General features: G+C 38.2%; 1 protein-coding gene across 2 annotated transcripts in view; it reads left to right on the top strand.

The window, feature by feature from the left end:
• The window catches only part of grik2 (glutamate receptor, ionotropic, kainate 2), a 347,578-nt gene that overhangs the window by 287,348 nt on the left and 39,309 nt on the right, over nt 1–20,921 (top strand). For both annotated transcript variants that reach the window (XM_088084955.1, XM_042489444.2), the window contains exon 15: nt 10,689–10,914. In XM_088084955.1, coding sequence (XP_087941081.1) covers nt 10,689–10,914 — 226 coding nt within the window. The remainder of the gene's footprint in view (nt 1–10,688; nt 10,915–20,921) is intronic.

Raw genomic sequence — 20,921 nt, 5'->3', positions numbered from 1 at the left:
GTGCGCAGAGGAATCTCTGATCTCCCACTGCTGAGCGAGCAGACAATAGCCAGAAGAAGGCCTTGTACAGGAACAGCTCTCAGTAATATGGTAATATTGGTAATATTAGACTGAAATCTATGTGACAGAGGAATAAGGAAAACAGGAAATTTTAAGACAAAGTTTTAATCCTGCTTTGATCTTCATCAGGTCAAAATGTTTGAAAAGATGAAACCACACCTATATTTATACATAATGCACAATAGGCTGATGAAGTCCATGGTGGAAAATGTGGTTAACCATCTGAACCACTCAGGGTGGAAAAACAACTGACAATTCAATAAGTGATTAAAAAAAAATACATAGACAAAGTACATAGGGAGAAAGAAATTACAGTGATCTCAAGGCCGTATTATAGAACATCAAACATATCTTAATTGATAAAAACACTTTATCAAGATTTTTTTATATCAAAATGTATCTTTATATCAAAATACTTTATGTTAAAATATATAAAATATTTTGCTGTTATTGATATAGTAGCTGTTATGTATTGTTGAATTATATCAGTTGGGTTAAGTTTTATTATCAAGTGAATGTGAAAAAACTACAGTAATGTGCATGATGTGTTACACAGGTGTGTGAAAATGGGTTGACTGGTCATGAAAAACTAAAATATTAAGAAGATAAATACATAAAGATATTACACTGCGTAGTGAACCGCAGCTTTTAACATTTTAATGATGCAGTGGTTTCTTCTTTCTTTAACATGCCCTTCGCTGTAATTCTTTGTGTAAGAATGAGTCCAGGGGGACGCAGAGGGCATTTGTCCTCCGTGAGTAAACATATTCTGTTCACACATCCCGTCTGAGGGCTTAAAATTGCACTGCTGTGATGATAGATGGAGTGCTTTGATTATCATCAGTCTTAGCTGATTAAGTGCAGCACACTCCCAGATAATGTGTGCACGCATTACAGTCACTATTCACACCCAGGAAGAAATGACAAAATACCTGCTGTTTGGGTAATTATTGACTTGTGCTATAAAATACAAGTATAATGGTGGCTAATTATGTAAATGTCTGCACGGGACAGTCTCTGAAGCATTGAGGCGTGCCACTCGTCTTCCAAGCAGGGACATTCCCTGAGGACTGTCGCTACAATAACACTGAATAATTTAATAAGCAAACACACACAAGTGCTGTGTCTTGCTTGTTAGCTAATAAAATCACATCTTATTAAAGCCATTGCTGCTTTTTTACCTTGTGTGTGGAATAATGTGGTGGTGAGTGGCAGAGAGTGCGGCGGAGACAGTAGCCCTCCACATGGCCGCGGCGCTCAGCTCTGTGTCCCCCAGGCTATACAAGCCTGAATTGTTTTGCATTAGCCATAAGAGGAATGAGAGGAACGCATCCAGCATGGTGACTGGATCAAGCAGATAAAGCTTATTGAGATGATGTGCCTGATACCTGAGAGAGGAGAGGGAAGGGGGGGTGGGGGGTGTTTTCTAACTTGCTCTGGCTCATGGCTGTAGGATCCAAAGTGTTTATCATCACAGAAATAAAATTCAGTTGTTTTTTTTTTTAAATTTCTCTGAATCGCTCAGTCCAAGTAAGTCATCAGGCAGTTAGTATTGGCTAAATACATTTCAGATTTGTTGCTTGTCTTTCTTTTTCTTTAATAATTATTAATGTTACTCAACATGTGAAAAAGAAGCCAGTTAGAGCCAACACATTCTCATTCCCAAGTTGTCAATTACTGATGCTTTGTCACACCTTTCTGTGAGTCACAGTGACACACCCTTTAGCATCTTCATGTGACACACAGCTAAAGCACATTGTAACATGTGGTTAATATTGTGACAAGGTCCCCGTAAGGTTAGAAAAAAATCAGTGTGTAGACAGATTTTTACACCAGTTTTGAAATTCCAGAAGAAAGGGTGATGTAACTAGTTTGGAAAACTGATCATAATCATCAGCATTTAATTCCTAATTGTCAGCAACAGCTGAATATATTTTGTAAAGTCAATATTTTCATTTAAGTTTCTTTGCCTCAGTTGGTTTTGATGTTATTTGTAATTATTTATGCTCACTCTCAAAATAATATGAATCCCAAATCGTCCTTAATGATGCATTTATAACATGCTCTGTACAAATGTGATGTAAGTGACTGAGTGCAGCCCTGGTTTTCTTTTATAGCCATTTGTATTTAGTGTCAACAGTGTATCATAAACACCGTGTAAAATGTAGCGTGAGAGAACACTGTACAAAAGCAAAGTTGTTGTTTGTGCTGATAAAGCATGCCCCCCCCCCCCGCCCCGGAATCTTTTGATTAAAGCCCGCACCGAGTCTTGACAAGGACGTGTGTTGTTGATGGCAATTCAAGGCTACATTCACACACACACACACACATTCATACACACTGTGACACACGTTTAATACTTTGTGCACAAAAGCAAAAGCACATTGTAGATTCAACCAAGACACAATCACATCGACAGGAGGAAAACACACAGCTGCACAGACTTGATCACGTATGCACTCCTCAATATTCTACCTACTTTTATATCCAACTGGAACTACACATACATTCCTGTGTGTTCCTGAGGATTTCTTCTGCAGCTTAGCCTCAAATGATCTAGATATCTGAAATTGTGAAGTGATTACAGATTTATGCAAAAATTAGGCAATCATTTCTAAATGTCGATAAAACACAATTGTGAGATGACTGTGTTTCCATTGAGTGATGTTATGCGATTCCTCTCGTGATGAACATTTCAAGAAGCATGGTGATGGATGTTCAAAACATTAGCAGCTTTATTTCTATTGCAGCCACAACACTAGCCATCATTATTTCTAATTGAATGGGACGTAGGCGTGATATGGAGCAATAATGGAAAGACAAGACCCTTGTACGTGGGAGCGGCCACGTATGAGGGATTTCTGGGAGATGATAGTCCCCAATTTCACTGTGGATTCAAAACTTCTGGATGATCCGCTCAACTTTTGAAGAGTTATGTGGTGCAATAACAGCTCTTGTAGCGCCTGCTGCATGTGAGTGTTAAATCTTTTTTACATTTTTCAAAATTGATGTGTTTCCATTAGGTGTATTTTATATTCTCAATTTCAATTTGTGCAATTTGAGAGTTAATGGAAATTTGCCCAGTGACATTATGTTTGGGTGGTCATACTGACTTTATAGCACCTTTTACTACAGTTTCAATGTCTATATCTGTCACAGACAAGAAAAAATACAAATATTTACTACAAACTTTTCTGCTTCCATTTCAAAATAAACGCCCTCTATCAACAATTCTGTGGGCACATAAGGTATTTATTGTGAAATATTTGTTTGACTGTGTTGTTGACAGTGGCTTGCACTGCTCCAAAAATGAGTGGAGTACTGACTTTTATTGTGGAAATACCACAGTAGGCAGCTCTGTCACACGTCACGTACTGTCATGCATGTAGTGAGGACTGTCGGATCATCAAGTGCATGTGAGCTCTTTTACAAACGTTTTTGAGCCCTCTTTCACACTTTCTTAAACTCATCATCTCTGCTTACTTTGACTGAACCCACAGTTTATAGCGCTGCAATCGCAGAACCCAACAGCTTTTGGTCTGGCAACAATAAAGCCTCTGGGGACAACAGACAATATTTCAAGCAGATATCCAGCCCAAGACATCCTCTTCCATTTGCCATCATTTTGGCTAATCTCTATAAATAGATCTTTATAATTTGGAGAGGAAGTGGCCAATTTGGTCCACTTCCTCAAAAGGAAATTTTGATTGATGAATTCATCTAATTGGTCAATACCACTCAGACTACAAACAGACCATAAACAGAAACCAGAACACTTTTAAAAACAAAATCCTGTGCTGTTGCATGTATGATTCTGCATATGCAGATATCTGTAGAAATGGGTAGTGCTGTGAAACTCTTTTGAAACCACAAACATAATTTAGTATTTGTTGTTTCAATTTTTAGGGTTTTTTTTTTTTGCTCCATTTCAGTGTAGGTGCTCTCCGAGCACAAGAGGAACTACAGCAAAAGTGTGCGGTATTTTGTTAAACACAAGCCAATGCAGTTGTGTTATGTATATTCAATATTTAGTGTCTGACTTATAGTGCATCTCAAAGAGAGGGGCAAAAAATCTATAACCAGCAACACAGAGTCTTTAGTACAGGATGTAATACAAACCAAATTTAACCCCTAGGGACTGCTTGGTGTATTTTATGACCTCTCATTCTTTTTGTTGTGTGTGTGTATGTGATGCATTTAGCTGTTTTCATGCATAAGCCATACATTTTGGCAAGATTGTGTATTTTTGTTTAATCTTTGAAATTCCAGCTCAGCTCCTACAATAAGTCAAAGATACACTGTGGAAACTAAACTGTTACATTCAGACTGTTAAGTGCCAAAAAATGCTCCATTGAAACCCATTTAAACTGACATTTTTTATCCCACAGCCATCAAAACATAAAAACATGCCTTGTATTATTTCTGGCTACCATTCTGGGCATTCTTTTGCCTTGGAATTTTTTACCATAATAAAAAGATGAGTGAATAAAATAAAATTAAAATAAAACCTACTTTGCATGTAGAATATTGAAAATAATTAATTTCTTTTTTTTTTTTTGTTTTGTTTTTTTTTCCCATCTGAAACTATTGTGGCATCATAAAAAATACTTTAAAAACTTTGAATTTAAATGGCTAAAATTCTGGAAATTAATGAATATTTTTATTTATGATTAGGACTGATGTTGGTTAACTCAATGAAAGTAGAAAATCATATTAATGTGTAATATTTTTTGTGGACTGATTTTGAAAAGCGCATCTCGTGCACAGAGAGTAAGTGTGAGTGTTTGACACTGCACGAAAAATGATAATATATAAAAATCAATGTTGCTGCTAATCATTGACATTTCCCAGGCTGTGATCATCAAAAAAAAATAATCATCTACTTAGCATGTAGGATATTGAAAATAATTCAGTTTTTGTGTTTCTTTCATCTAAAAACAAAGTGGCATATTGACAATAATCTGGCTTGAAAGCGTAAAAACTCTGAAAATTTGGTATTTATGATTAGGAATGATGTTGACTGAAAAAAAATTCAAAGAAAGTAGAAAATAATATTAATTTATAATATTTTTTAAAGCTTGATTTTGAAAAGTGCATTTGGTGCGCAGAGCGATATGAGTGTGCGTGTAATATCAAAGCAGGCCCTAAGGGTTAAAGACCACCTAAACACCATGTTTGAGCATGAAGACGCCCCCTTAACAAATTCAAAAAATGAACTCTAACCCCTGACACACACTGACCTCCAGCCTCCCACCATCATTGATTGATAAAGTTACTCTACATCTAATTTTCTAACTCAAAAAGTTCCTTTTGAACGAAATCTGGAAATGTTTACGGTGAATCTCAGCAGGTCACATTGTACACTGCGCTCTCATCTTGATGAATATCACAAAGTAAACATAGTCCTGCAACTCTAACAACATTATCATGTTACATGAGTCTGCCCTATTTAAGTCTGCTGTTTGATTTTACAGAACAGGGATGATTACTGTGCACTTTTGTTTTCCTGTTCCCAAAGGTCCTGCCGCGCAGCTTCGGTTTGATTTGTTATTTTGTTGACTCTGCACTGCTGGCCAGAAAATGGGCTCCTTAGCTAGTGTAAGCTGTTACGTGATGTTTCAGGACTTGCTGACCCAAACCCACTCCCCTCCTTTCCTTGCACAGCTCAGAGAAGCAAGGCAAATAGAACAATTAATGTGCTGTTTTCAAAAAACAAGCTGAGTTTTCTGTGGAAGGGTAGTATCGTGGCCTGATGGGGCCTGCAGGGGATTTCTCTGAATCGGAAGTTGACTTTAGGTTTGTGTTAGGAATTTAAATGCATGTTTTCTGAGTAAAATAGAAAGTGAGCAAAATGCTGTGTCAAGACCTTCTGCTCTGAATATTTATTAGATTGTCCTCATCGCTCAGTAGTTAGGACAAAAAGACATTTATATAAGGTGGACAAAATACCTGAGAACTAAGAGAAAGTCACTCAGTCACAGTTAAAAAGAAAAGAAGCTAAACAGACCTGACATCAAGTTTAAAGCAAAGCTTAACTCAGTGCCTCTGATAATCACAGCTTGTACCTTTTCAAAGCCATTGATAGAAACCAATGCAAAAATAAACAGGCCAAATAATCACCAATCAGTGATTTCCAACGGGACTTTTTTTTTTTTTTTTACAAAAGACACATCAATAAATCCTCACATTACTACTCATGTAGTCACAGACATGACTGCTTCTGGCTGTCTGTTTGACTCTTTGGCATGTACGGTAGTTGGACATCACTTATCTTGGGCTTATCTGGTTTAAACACCACTTTGAGCCCCCAGCAAATTAATTTGATTTCTTCTTTAAAAGATGGGGGGAATGCAATGAACAACTTGGCTAGAAATGTCCCGTAAATTGCAAGACTTAGTAGATTTAGAAATGTATATAAAAAGCTAGGGAAGGGATTTCAGAAAAGTATGTTTGGAATTATCATAATTAGATGTTTTAAAAATGTATTTTACGGAAACACGATTATTTTTAAACAATACATCAGGTCATTACCATGTTTTGGGATTTTTTTGGGTTTTTTTTATGCAATTTCCAAGTAATGTGTAGTAACTCTACTAATTGAGTAACTAAGTGTGTAACTAAGAGTGACAACTCTAAACTGCAGGAGCTGTGCTAAGGAGCTCGGATGGTTGAGTAGATCACACACATGATTTTGGCTGAATTTTGATGGAGGCTACATGTCCTGTGTTATGCTGAAAGGCAGCGTTGAGATATTAGTGCCACTATCAGTGTGGATCTGGGGATGGCTTGGTTTCTTACTGGCTCTTAAAATGGTTTTCATAAAAATTCATGGTCCCCAGTGAATGAATCCTACAGACGATGATGATCACCTGACTTTGTCTCTAGTGCTCCACTGATTTTCTTGGTTTTGAGTAAAACATCTTCACAAAGGTTGGGCAGATTGCCAGGAAAGTTGGGCGAAGATAAGCTTTCTAGTGAAATAACACAACACCTCCATGATAGACTGGCACTAAATGATGTATAGTCATTTAATCCTAGTTACTTTAGATATCCTGACTCTTCCTCGAACAACAACACAAGGTTGGATTTTTTTGTTATACACTGAAATGTCCCAATAACTTGGCACAGACATCAGAATGAATTGTAATAATGACTTTCCAAATTTGTACAGATGGAGCAAACTTTTCTTTGGACTTTCTTTGGAAGAAAAGATGTTCACATGCTTACATGCTAATGTGAGGACATGAACATGGTAAACGTGATTGTACCTGCTAAATATCAACATTTATAATTCTGCAATGAAAGATGTGACAAATACATCAAATCAACTTCCAATCTTTTTTATCAGTGATTTTAGACGTGTGTGCAACTCTGCCATAGTCAGTGAGACTGATCCTCTGTCAGTGATGCGTGACAGATGAATAATCTGGACATTTGGATTTGTTTTAGATTCTTAAAGACTGGTCTGTGTAAGCACGTTCACATCCTCAGGTCGTCAAATACTGATGATTTGTCACACCCTTAGTGTGTGATATCAATACCAAAGACACCCTGAAGTGTGTTTATGAGATGCAATGAGGTTTTAAATGTGATGTTACAGAATTTACACAGAGTCATCACTAAATGATGTCAAAAAGTTTGTTTATTGTTTTATGATTTTGTTGTTCGGTTATGTGTTTGTATTTTGGTATTTATGTGAAACAGTTGATGTCCCAGGATGCAAAAACACATTTTAAGAATTATTTCCAACAATAAACGGAAATCAAATCAATCATCAAATCACTGACGTCACCTTCCATAGCAAACTCACTGATTTGAAGCTAAACATGACCTTTTTTTTCTAAATTAATGCAAGTAATCCTATTGCCTAAACCCAATCACAACTATTTTACAACATTAACCACATGTTCAACTGTGTGTCACATAGAGGCATTAAAGTTTGCCTTTTGTGTCACTGTCACACACTGAGGAGCATGATGAATTGGAGGATGGATGTGCAGTGTTGGCTACCGGACTGCAGCCCCTTTCTCACAGTTTGTGCTGTGCATTAAAGCAGAGTATCAGCATGCAGTGAGGACTTCATCCCTCCCAACCACAGATGTTTGTGAAACTCATTTCTTCTTTATGTCAACTACAAAAACAAGATTTTGGAAAAGAATGGATTTAGGGACTAATTGAGCCAAAACTTGAAGAAAAAAAAGTCTCACAAAACTTACCCAAAGTGGTGAGTTATTGATTGTTTTATTTCTCTTTGTAATACTCAGCGAGAGGCAGTTAGGACCTGATGAAGTCTTCACTCCTGAAACTAGCCAGGTTTCTGATTCTTTATTATAGCAGTTATATTGCCTTCAAAACAAAAATCTGGCCATGAAATAAGGTTACCTTTGATCTTCCATTAAATGCTTTATATCATATCTTGTTGTTCACAAGTAGCCTCTCTTTATAGTTAGCACTTTAGGGAAGTTGCCAGAAGAAAATGATGGCATTGTGTTTTTCTGCAAACCATAGATTCCTTACATTTGAATGTTTCATCTGTATCATATCAACACTTTGAAAGTGATGAAGTGTTTGAGCTGACTTTGTGGAGGTGAAGGGGATGATGGATGGCTGCAGAATACAGCAGAACACTCATCAAGACTGACAAGAAACCCTCAAAAATTAATAGCTGGTTTTGCATGTCATCACTGTGTTTCCAGCAGCAAAGATACATATCTTTGACTTTTAGAATTCTATTCCCCCTTTTTTTATTGATATTTGTTGATTTATTTATTAATTTACATATCTATCTGGGTTTTCAATTCTGTTCTATCAGAGGTTGTCATATTTCACTATTTGAAAAACTGAACGACTCCTGGGGTCGAGACCAATGAGTGCTGGGAACAATTTGATTAATATTGTAGCTTCCGCACACAAGATGCACTTGCAAATGCAAATAATAATGTTGATATGCAATAGGTAAGTTGTATAAGACAATAACTATTAATAAACTTTTTACAATATTCTAGTGAAACAGATTTGAAATATAAAATAATTTACCATCACAAACCCTCACTGACATGACAACCTTTGCACTGAAAGCTCACATATTCTCACAGACTGAGGAATCAAATGCCATACGCTGTCAATCTTGCATGTTTCTTAGTATAAGCAATTACAAGGGCAAAGCAGTTTATACACAGTGTAAATATTCAATCGAGCAGTAATGGAGAGAATTACTCACTCGTCATGTTGATCTAACTAAGGCTGATAGTGGTTTTGGCTGGCTCTTTCCTCCCCATCACCCTTCATGACTCACTACTGATGAACATATAGCTGGAGGCCCCTCAGCTCTGGTGAACAGTGATTGTGATTTAAGGATGTACAGAACAAAATGCCTGACTGAAGTCTGCAGATTTTTGAGCATTTCTAATCTACAGCCGCTTCAATTTGATGAAGGCATTAACCAGCAGTTTTTGCAGATACAGGAAAGTAAAAAAAAAAAGAGGGCTGAATTCTTAAACAGAGGCAGGCACATGAAACTTTTATCAGGCAGGTGATGACTTGAGAGGATCAGACAGCTGAGAGCAGTTTTTGGACCTGGTTTGTTTTGAAGGAGCTAGAATGTTCTGGTTCAGTTTAACCAAACAAAAAAAGACGTCAGACATTCACTATGGATGGATTATTTTGGACTTGTTTACTCTGTCGCTCTGACAGCTATTCATCGTGTGTACCCGTTCCGTTTTCCATGATCTCTCCTGGTGAGCGCAATCGGCTCTGGATCCCCATGCGGAGGCTCTGCGCAGCCCTCTTCGGCTCTCTGCCTGACTTGGAGTGTAGGTGGTTATCTGACTCCGCGTGTATTCACAGCCACTGCTCTCGCCTTATCAGCAGTCTGAAGCTTGCATGCTCAATCGCCTGATTTGTCAAGGGTGACTCCGAAAGATTCTGATAGGCACTCCGCAAATCACCCAGTTGATCTAAAATATCGACCAGCCACAAAAAGTCATTACACACAATAATGGCGGGCAGGACCTTGAAGATGTGACTTAATTAGGTTTCAAATGGCTTCAAAAATGCCTTCAAATCTGCTCCCCTGGAGAGTAATGTGCTCTTGGATTTTTCTCCATGATTACAGGTGTAGAAAGTGAGGCACACTGTTAGTGACAACACCGCTGCTGATCCTAACTATAGGTGATAGCGGCAGCACAGACAGCAGACGTATGGTCATACAAAATCACGCTACCACTGCTATTTAACATGCTTGTCTGCTTTAGCCTATATTCTCCCCACAAATGATAATGACTGAGGCAGACACGAACCATATAGTGCTGCTGTAGCTGCAAAAAATAGTTGTGCTGAAGCAAATGACGTGTTTTCCTAATGAAATTTGGAAAAATAATTGAATGGAAATGGTTCAGCAGGTCTTGATTGAGCCGCATACACCAGCGGTATTCAAATGAGTGACGTGAGTGCTCTGCCTTTCATTGTTTCTTTTGGTTCCTCAGAACATAACCGCTGAGACAAAAATAATTCTTCATTAACCACCAACCTAGAACTTCACATTCATCAAAACACAGTATGGCTTTCACAGTGAATAAATGTGACAGTTTCTTTTCTTACTCTCAATGTCCTTCTGTCTCTCCTCTCAGAAAACCAAGATCTCCACGTATGACAAGATGTGGGAGTTCATGAGCAGTCGGAGGCACTCAGTGATGGTGAAGAACATTGACGAAGGCATTCACCGTGTGCTCACCTCAGACTACGCATTCCTCATGGAGTCTACCACCATTGAGTTTGTCACCCAGCGCAACTGCAACCTCACCCAGATTGGAGGCCTCATTGACTCCAAAGCCTACGGGGTGGGCACCCCAATGGGTATGTACGCTACAGTTATAACACACCATGCTTTGCTGAGGCTAAACATGAGCTCTGCTGCCTGTTTCATAATTAGGGTGGGGTAGCATTTGAAAAATAACAATACCAGTATCATTAAAGTGGTGCTGACACACAACACACATTGCTTGGCTTAAACACACCACAGACTGTTGGGTTAAGGATGTTGCTGTGTGAGTGTGAGCTCTACACCAGGGACAGTTGCAAGTTTACACACACATTGACAGGGCTAGCTGGTAATATCACACAGCTAACGCTACCTAACTGTCATTAACGGAGCTGTTGTACTGCCCTGTGAATTTGCTGGGACCAATTAATGGTTGGTGTTGGGTTTTGGCTGCTATGTGAGATGCTGAGCAGAACATTGGCTGGGAAGTCACAGAAAGTTTGCTGATTTGTCAGGGATTTGTACTGGTCCAGAATCAGATCACCAGTGAAAAACAGATCAAACACAGGTATTGTTTGATTAAAGATTCAACATGACTTGGTAAGCAATTTTTTCGGTCAATACACCTTGCCCTAAACATACCGCACACATGCATTAATCAACAGGCTACACCTAGTTATTTCACTGTGAAATCAAAAATTCTCAACATGACAATGTGTTAGCTGCATTTTTTTATGTGTTGCAGTGAGAGAAGCTGTAGCAGACAACATAGGTGGTCTTCCTTGAATTGTACTTCCATTTGGTTCCATTTGCAGCTTCCACAGTAGCCAAGTTCAGCCTTGCTGTGTTAATGCCGTGGTACGCTGAGTATGTAGGTAATCCCATGAGTTTGCATTGCATAAGCCATGTGTTTTCATTTGTTTTTGTGTAATGTATTTATGAATGTTTCAAAGCAGTATTGCACTGAATGCAACATTAGAGAGAGCATTGAATAATTTAAGGGGGAACAGAAGATTACTTGAAAACAAAACTCAACTTAAACCCTCAAAATATCCATTTGATTATATATAAGTGGAACCTTTATTTCTCACATTTTATCATGTTCAGATCACCTGTCGTGCACTGACTAAAAGACTGTCAGGGTAATACTAGCAATTTCATTGAAACAGAGCAATTGCACACCATCTTTATTTTCCCTACAATCACTACTAAATTGCAGTTCTCTCAAGAAACCTCTTGGGAACTATTCTACGACTACAGACTCGTAAAGTAAAGCTTACCACTGAGGGTTCAAACAAAGTTTTATAAAATGTTAGGGAAGTTTTAGAATATGTGACAGAAGCGTATGGAAACAGGTAGTGGTCTGACATTGCAGTGAAAGGTTGAGGTGTAGAGGTCAGAGCTTGATGGCCTAAATGTAAGTCTTTAGTTGGATTTACTTTCTAAATTATGACAAGATGTGTGGGAGTGATGGTTTTATTTTCTTTTTTGACCACATCACTGGGCATTATTCTTAACAAAACATGTAACCAGGAGAAAATGATGACATTGTACACTAATGCAAACCACCGATATGTGACATTTGTGCATTTCATACATATCATATGAGCATTTCTCAAGTGACATAGTTCTGATTACATGTACAGTATATGAGCTGGCTTTGTCACAGGAAGGTGAAGCAATGTGTGAATGGCATGCAGCCTAGGTGAGACCCTTGCTAAACAGACTAGACCAAACAACGAGGGCGGGTGTGTTTTAAAGAAAGATATTACTGGAATTTTAGCTGTGACAGTGGCACCAAGAGCAGGTATTATAAGCCAAAACATAATTTTCTTAACCATAACAGTGTTGGGAGAGTTGCCTTTAAACTAGATTCCATAACAGATTACTGAATACATACTTTAAAATTTAATTTGTAATGTAATTCCAAGAGATTATTAAAACTAAGTAACATCCTCTAAATGCTTTGGATAACTTTTGGAATACTTCTAAATAATCTTGCTGAACTCAGTCTTTTACCTTATTTAGATTTTTGCTGTCAAATAAGGAAGTAATGTATAGATAATTCCTCATTTCAAATTCATGAGTCAGTCGTTCCTTGCATGTTACTTGCTTTCAAAGCGACCAACAGAAATAAATAGAAACAGGGCAACATTGAGGTTGATCTTAAAACTGGAGCATTGCATCACCTGTGACCAGTTGGGACTTTCTAGTAGAAAACAACCCAATCAAACTGATGTTCACTTGTGTGAGGTTCAGTTAGGACATGGTGTTAGAGCAAATTAGACAAATACAAATAAAGTGATGCCTTCAGATAATCTTTTTTTAAAGACAGTATTCAGAACACCACCAATATAAACTGTAACTGTAATGAAAAATAGTTATTCCCTAACCCTATTCAGTTACTTTCCCACCCTACCTAGGCTTGTTTCTGTGCCTAAATCTAACCACCCATTACCCACAGTGTTGTTTGAATGTAAAGAAAAGTAATGTTTTACCATATCAGCTACATAATAACAGACAAATGTTTGATATTAGTGGTTTGTAGAAACATATGGTGCCGTTCTTTATTCTGATGATTTTGTTGCCTTAATACCTCAAAGGTGGAACAAAAATATGATCCTACCTTTATGTGTATAATGACTGTAGGCCACTGACACTTCTATAAAATGCTCAAAACTCTATAGCAAATTCAAAGCTGTGTAAACTGTATTCTGGCGCCTTTACGCTGCAGCACATCCCTCAGGGTAACCCATGTGGAGAAATACTTAGCAAAGAAAATCCTGGGGCTATCTCCAGCAGGCAGAAAAACAGTGTTGCATAAATAGAGGGATGAATAGGAAAGGGTGGCACATTACACGATGTGTGTGTTTGGAGGTGCAACATTTGATTATGGGGCTCAGCGGCAGATTGTCATAATCCGGTTATAAATGCAGTGAGAAGAAAAACTCTGGTTAAGTACCCGCAGAATTATAACTGGCAGACAACTTCACATGATGACCTCATGCAAAAGGCTGCTGTTAATCATATTCATTCACAGAGAGGGGATTGTGAAAGAGTTCCTGCAGTGTTTATGCCTCCTGCAAACAGGGCTTTAGAGCAACATGCTAACACAAAGAATGCTCCGTCTAATGAAACTAAAGCTTGAAAGCTCTGGCTATTGATACATTTGTCCTATTTTTATGAAAAATACTGTAGGAAATAGAAGATGGCACTAAAGTTTAACCATTGAAGATATGTATGATTGATTTAATACAGAATTGCTTATAACAGTTAAATATATTTGCATTTCATTATTTACCCATTTACAGGTGGTTTATACAAATCATTTTACATGTAAGCAGGCTGTACAACATATGACAAAGAGTTTAATATGATCCCTTTCATCACTGGCCTGCAGCCCACAGGATAATGCAGCAATCTGTGGGCTGTCATTGGTCTTTGCTTGTGATTGTTAAAATGCAAATAGTAAGCCAATATTTTGCAATAACTGTTGCAAGAAATAAGTATCTGACTACATTTTAGATGGTGAATAGGTCTAGAGTAGAATCAAGCATCACTGCATAGTTCTAAAGAGACTCAAAAGGCAAGTCACATCCTCATTTGATTGTTGTATCTCTATAAACCTTTAAAAACAGCTCACAAATACATGGTTACATTTTAAAGAGTCAGTCATTTAAGAAAACAGCTGGCTGCGGAGGTTTTTAGGTAATGATGCTCAAACAGGAGAAAATAGTGCACTTGCTGGGGACTATTTTAAGCAGTGGATTAATTGGGCAGTATTTCACAAAAGGGTGTGCTTTAACGACATTTGTGACACGACAGCGTTGCTGTCAGGAGGTCTGTAAACATCACTGAAGTGCCACAAATGATATTAAAGCACACTCTTGGGTAAAATGTTGCGATTAAACAACTATTACCAAGATAATAAAAATATATAATCGAAAATTATTTATGTTGAGGGGCAACTAGCTCTCAAAATAAAAAAGTTTATGCGACTGTAATCCAAGTTTCTATGGAAATACACAGTCTGACCAAGAACTGTCATACATGTCAGTAGAATCCTTTATGTAATGAAACCTAATTTACTACTCCAGCAAGTAGGTCGAACCTTAGTTATGACCTACAGACACGTTTTCTAGTTGCTGTTGAGTCTGCTGGCCAACTTGTGCACATAGGCCTACTTTGTAGAGATTGTGGGCTATTTTACAACTAAATGAATACGCCAGATATAAACACAAAAATACTTGGCTTGCTCAGTCTTGTTACTACTAAGATATCATCTGAAAAATATATTTTTTCCGTGTTCAGATTTTGATATTACATCATCAGACTTTAGCTGTATTTTAAGTTAGTAGCTCCATGTCACCGGCACAGCTGATGGAGGATTCCAAAGGATGCCAAACATTTTCAATAACTCAAGTGCAAGGTCAAGTCCAAAAGTCAAAATTCATGAAAAAGATAGAGGTTATCATTTCCAAAATTCAAAACATGGTGTTATCTAAAGAAATGTTGTTCTTCAATCCATATTTGATGTATTTGGCCTTTCAAAAACAACGTTTTCACTGTGGTTCCAATCACTTAGCCTACGCCCACTTTCCCATCATGCCTAGTCCTGGACTGATTAGTTTTTAGATTGCAAGTAAGCTTTTTTTTTTTAATGTTCCAAAATGCAATCACTTTTTGTCAGTTTTTATAATGTGTCTGCTCAGAACATGGTGGTTTATGCTGTTTTTTGTCATCTTTGTGTTAGTTTATACTTTACACCATCAGTGAGTTGGCTGTTACTTTTCATAATTCCAGCTGTAGTTCCATTTAACTGACTTTTAGTTCTTTGACATAGTGCAAGTTATGTTAACTGATGCTGCTTTGAAATGGTCTTTGTCCCGTGCCTGATAGTGAAAAGCCCTCTGCATTGCATGAAGATGCCATTGGATGCCTTATGCATCGATGTTTAAGTGTTTTGACGCTGGATGGATCGTCAAGAATTTTGGGGATTCATGACTCAACCCAAACCTCCTTTTTTTTTTTTAATCAAACAGAAATACTCTGCATGTGACCAATATTAAGTCAGACGTATCTGGTACTCCAGTATCACCACTAGAACAAACATGAAACCGGTCACATTGATAGAAATTATCTAGAACTGGCAACAACCAAATGTTATCAGCGTCCTCCTTCAGAACTCTCTCTACGTGCAGGACACATGATATCTAGTGTGTGTATCCTCCTGACGAATCAGTGAAACGTCCTCTGGGACTGTGAGTGTTGGCAAGGTCGTTTGCTGCTGTTTGTGTATGCTCTGCTGGTCAGCCACAGAAGGTAATTTGAGTGACTGTTGTGCTGTGTGTGAAAACAGTGGAGGTAGGCTATATTTGCTTTGGGTGATTGCATTTCCTGACTGATGTGCTCCTTTTGAAGGTTTGCTACAGTATGCATGTGTGTGTGTGTGTGTGCATTTGCCTGCTTGCTTTTTTGTGCCGGCATGCACACCTAGATGACTGTATGCATCTGTTCATATTATACACGTGTGTGCATGTGTGTATATCACTGAAAGAAAGGAACCATAGGAGTGTGAGGGGAATGAAGGGAAAGTGATTGCTCGCATGTGGCAGCTTGTGCACCACACAGATTGTCCGTACTGAAGACAGGAGGGGTGTTAGCATCATTACTCCCTGGTGGCTCATTCACGTGCAGTCAGAACAAGGTATTTAAATTGCTAATCCTACCCTTTTAGTACCCTTTACCATATGCAGCCTGTATTCCCATGTAGCCGGGCCATTTAGCATATATCTCATTGACTTGAACAGAGAGTAGGTGTCGGCCTGCATTAGTACTTGGGCCCTGATAGAGCCACAGCACTCAGTGCTCGGCCCCTTGGCAGCTCCCTCAGCTCTGTAATGGACAGACTTAGTTCACCCCCCAGCTGTTAGTCATAGCTCATTCTAATGGTGTGTTTACTACCTGAAACCTCTACTGGCAACTTGTGTTGATTTAAACGCACCAAAGGCTATTGTAGAACAAAGATTGATCCTGTGTGTGTCAGGAAAAGGTCACTAGTTATTTTTAGTAGATTTTGTTTAAGAAAATTATATAGATTTGTGGACTACCTTGTTTAGATGCATAAAACATCATGTTATAATAAGCAATATCAACAGCTTAAATGGTAAATATTGGAGGCAAACAGGGTATGTATGTGTATCATGTTGTTGTACAGAAATGAGAACTTGGTATCAAGCCATCCCGAATTATAACAGAGAACAAAAACAAAACCATTAAGATAAAAATATATTCCCTTTTAATCATGGCAAGTTTAATTTCTCACATTTGCCCCGGCGACAGTGTGGCTGTCCTTTGGGATCCTGGCAGGTGAATGTCTGCCCTCCACAGTCTCAGTGTAAAGTTAAGATCATTTGTCCTTTCTTTAAGCTTGTGTTTTTGACAGTTTTAACTGCACAAGACTGCAACACCCTGTTTTTATCTGTGCTCTTACCAACTTAAGTCATTTTCATGAGATAATTTTCTGTGTTTATGTGCTTTTTGACACATAAACCGCAAGGCGTTTTTATGTGTGTATTTCTAATAGGTCATTAAATGCAGTCAGTGCCTGTTCTACCATCACACGTTTTATTTGCCTATTTTGTCTCGGCAGCTTGTGCAGCCTGTCTCCTCTTCTGCCCTGACTGTAGTCTCAGGAGGCTCTGCATTATTCATCATCCTTCTTTTCTCTTTGTCTCTCTCCCTGATGACTATCAATCTTCATTTAGCTTCATTAGGCTGCATTAATCAAACAGTGAAAGGGGGGAAGTGTCTGCGCTGCTTGTCAGCAGGCTGCTGTCCTTCCAGTCGTCTGTGTTGCTGCCCGCCGGGCTGTTCAGCTCCGCCTCATAAACAGGAAGGGGAAAATGCATTTCTGTGAGATAGGAGATCTCCAACGCCGTGACCTGCGGCGACTTACCCCACCTCAGCCCCCAACCTTCAACCCCCCCACCACTCTCACCACCTCCCGAGCGCTCTCTGGGATGTGTGTGATAGAGAAAAAAAAGGATATTAGCCAGAGAGCACATACAGAATGAAGATGCAGCAGAGGCATCCGTTCTCTGTAGGGTCCTGCATTTGAAAACATTTACCACAATTTAACTGTTACTGTATATCACCTCTGTTCGTGGGGACCAATGGTCATCTGAGTGATGACAAGCGAGTTATTCAATATAAAGATTTTATTTGATATAGGGTGCACAAAATAGGAAAAACTGAAAAGACATTAGAGTCTTAGGCTATTACACCTGTACTTTATAGCCTTAGGAATACCCCCCACCCCCCACCCCCACCCCACCCCCACTCCCCAGTGAAGGTGGGGCATGGAGGCGATGGAGGTGACAATCTCAAGAAGATTGAGCCTTTATCTTAAAATCTTAATGGATGTGACTCAGAGCAGATGATGAGCTCATTGGAAAGATCGAAAGCGGAACACACTCAGCTGGCTCTGATGAAAACTCTGTTTGAGTTTGAGGCAGGAAAACACTGAAAAGTGGCCTTTATGATTGAACATTGAACTGTGCGATTTTGGGCTGTCTCAGACGAAAGATAACCAGTGTGGCAGAAATGTGGCGATATCTTTGGTCGTGGCTCTAAAATGTTTCACAATAAGAGATGCAAGGACGGCCTTTGCCACAGTCGTGCGATAATAACAATAATAATAATAATAATAATACCAATAAATTTGTATGTCATATTTCATATAGCAAGTACAAGTCAAGGTGCACTAATAAAATTAGAAAATACAGATAGACGACAATATGATAAAGTTAATAAAGATACAAATACACAACCACAGCAACTTGACCTAACTGATATTGGAATAACAATTTCACTGATGATGTAAAACCCTTAGGTGGGTCTTTTTTTTTCAATAGGTGATGTAATCATTTTCATAGACAATTTTGTAATGTCAAACGAAAAATATGCTTTTTTTAACTAAAATGGAAAGTGTGCAGGTATACAAAGCTTTTACTGAAGCCCTGTGAAAACACTAACATCTAACTCCTATTTCATGCTAACACTGTAAAGGTTTGTGTAGAACTTGAAATTTACCACAGATGGCAACATTGTTATCGGGCAAAGGATGCATCAAACTAAATCACCTATCAATAGCAAACCGCCCAAGACCATTCTGATTGTGTAGATTTCGTCCATTACACCAGATTGGATCAGGTACCATCGGATGATAGCAAAAATGTGTGCTTGGGTAGAGGGGACTTTACACACCCAATTATAAACCTTTTTGATATCAATAAATATCTTAATAGTTCAGGGAGGATAAGAACCAGTGGAAAGTGCATAGAGAGGAGTTTGGTTGGACTGTTCGAAATAATTTATTAAGTATTTACTAAAATCCCTATTGTACCCATGCATATACCCATGCTGATTGGTTGCTGTGCAAGGATCATCCATTAGATCAGCGTGGATCTTAGATTAGACCCCATCAGAGGCTGACAAAAGCTGCTGAAGTTGGCTAATGCTATACAAGTGAGTGAAGAAGAAAAAACATTTGATTCAGCCTCAGTGAATTGTGATTTCTACAGGGGCAGAGTTTACACACCCAAATATAAACCTAATAAACACCAGTAAATATATTTCATAAGGAAATATATTTGAACAGTACTATCAACCTTCCTTAATAGGTCTGGGAGGAAAAGCACAAGCAGGAAGTCTGTAGAGAGGAGTTTGGTTGGACTGTCCGAATTAATTTAAGTATTAAGTATACTAAGTACTAAATACTTTAAATATTTACTAAAATCCCTGTTGTACCCATGCAAATACCCATGCTGATTGGTTGCTGTGCAAGGATCATCCATTAGATCAGAGTGGATCTTAGATTAGACCCCATAAGAGGCTGACGAAAGCTGCTGAAGATGGCTAATGTTGTACAAGTTATTGTAGAAGGAAAAAACAGTTGATTCGACCTCAGTGAATTATGGTTGTCACTGAATATTTTGCCTCGCCTGATTTAATGAGATTTCCATTTGGGCAGAGTTTACACACCCAAATATAAGCCTAATAAACACCAATAAATATATTTCATAAGGAAATATATTTGAACAGTACTATCAACCTTCCTTAATAGGTCTGGGAAGAAAAGAACAAGCAGAAAGTCGGTAAAGAGGAGTTTGGTTGGACTGTTCGAATATTTACTATTAATCAGAGATCTAGTAACAGCAACCCGTCATTACCCCAGTACAGCTGTATAATGTGTTTTGGGTGAGATGATTTCACTTGAGTTTACCACACAGTTTTACACCTCAGATATTAGGTTATTGGATTTTAATTACATTTTTGATCGAGTTTTGTGCAAATCATATTCAGGCATTATTACATTTTCAGGAAATTATTACATTTTTGGGTGCTACACTGCTTTATACGGAATATATAAAGTGCCAGTACTCTAAACCAGCAGCCAGCATAGCATGTGCATGTGGCATTTGGATAAAAAATAAGCAATTGATCAGTATACATTATCAAAACATAATGGGAAAAATAAATTGATATGTAGAATGTTGAGAACTTATTTAAAAAAGTTACAGCGAAAATGGACTGTCGGGCTTCAGGGTATAAAAAACACGCATTGATTTTCCCTTTCTCTTAAAAAGTAGGCCGGTGCCTGCCAGGCTCTTTGCAGACCTTTTATGGACAGGCTTTTGGAGGAACGGGCAAAAACCTAAGCTCATATCAAGCGACTTTCTAACCAAACCAGACCACAGTTTACACTTAAAACAGCTGCTGCACATTTCGGCCTATGCTCATAGCTTATTTGAGCAGGAAAATAGCTTAGTTTGCCTGACAATTACAATCACCACGCCATGTGTATCTTCATTCATTAGAAGGTGTCAGTACTAAGTAATTAAATAACAGCACTCAGTTAGACAGAAATCTAACATGTGGTGAGTACCCAAATTCCTGCTCGTATACCAAATTGCATCTGTTAGATTTATCTTTTACAGGAAGTAGGTAGTTAAAGTAAAAAGAAAATCCAATTGAGAATAACCACCAAATATATTTATAACAGAATCTGTAACCCCATTTCCAAGTTTGGAAACTATGC

Source organism: Plectropomus leopardus, chromosome 11 (genome assembly GCF_026936395.1).
Source record: "Plectropomus leopardus strain MGB_pleo_1.0 chromosome 11, ASM2693639v1, whole genome shotgun sequence".
Classification (NCBI taxonomy): Eukaryota; Metazoa; Chordata; class Actinopteri; order Perciformes; family Serranidae; genus Plectropomus; species Plectropomus leopardus.
The sequence above is the reverse complement of the archived record's forward strand: the minus strand, read 5'-3'. Positions and strand labels throughout refer to the sequence as shown.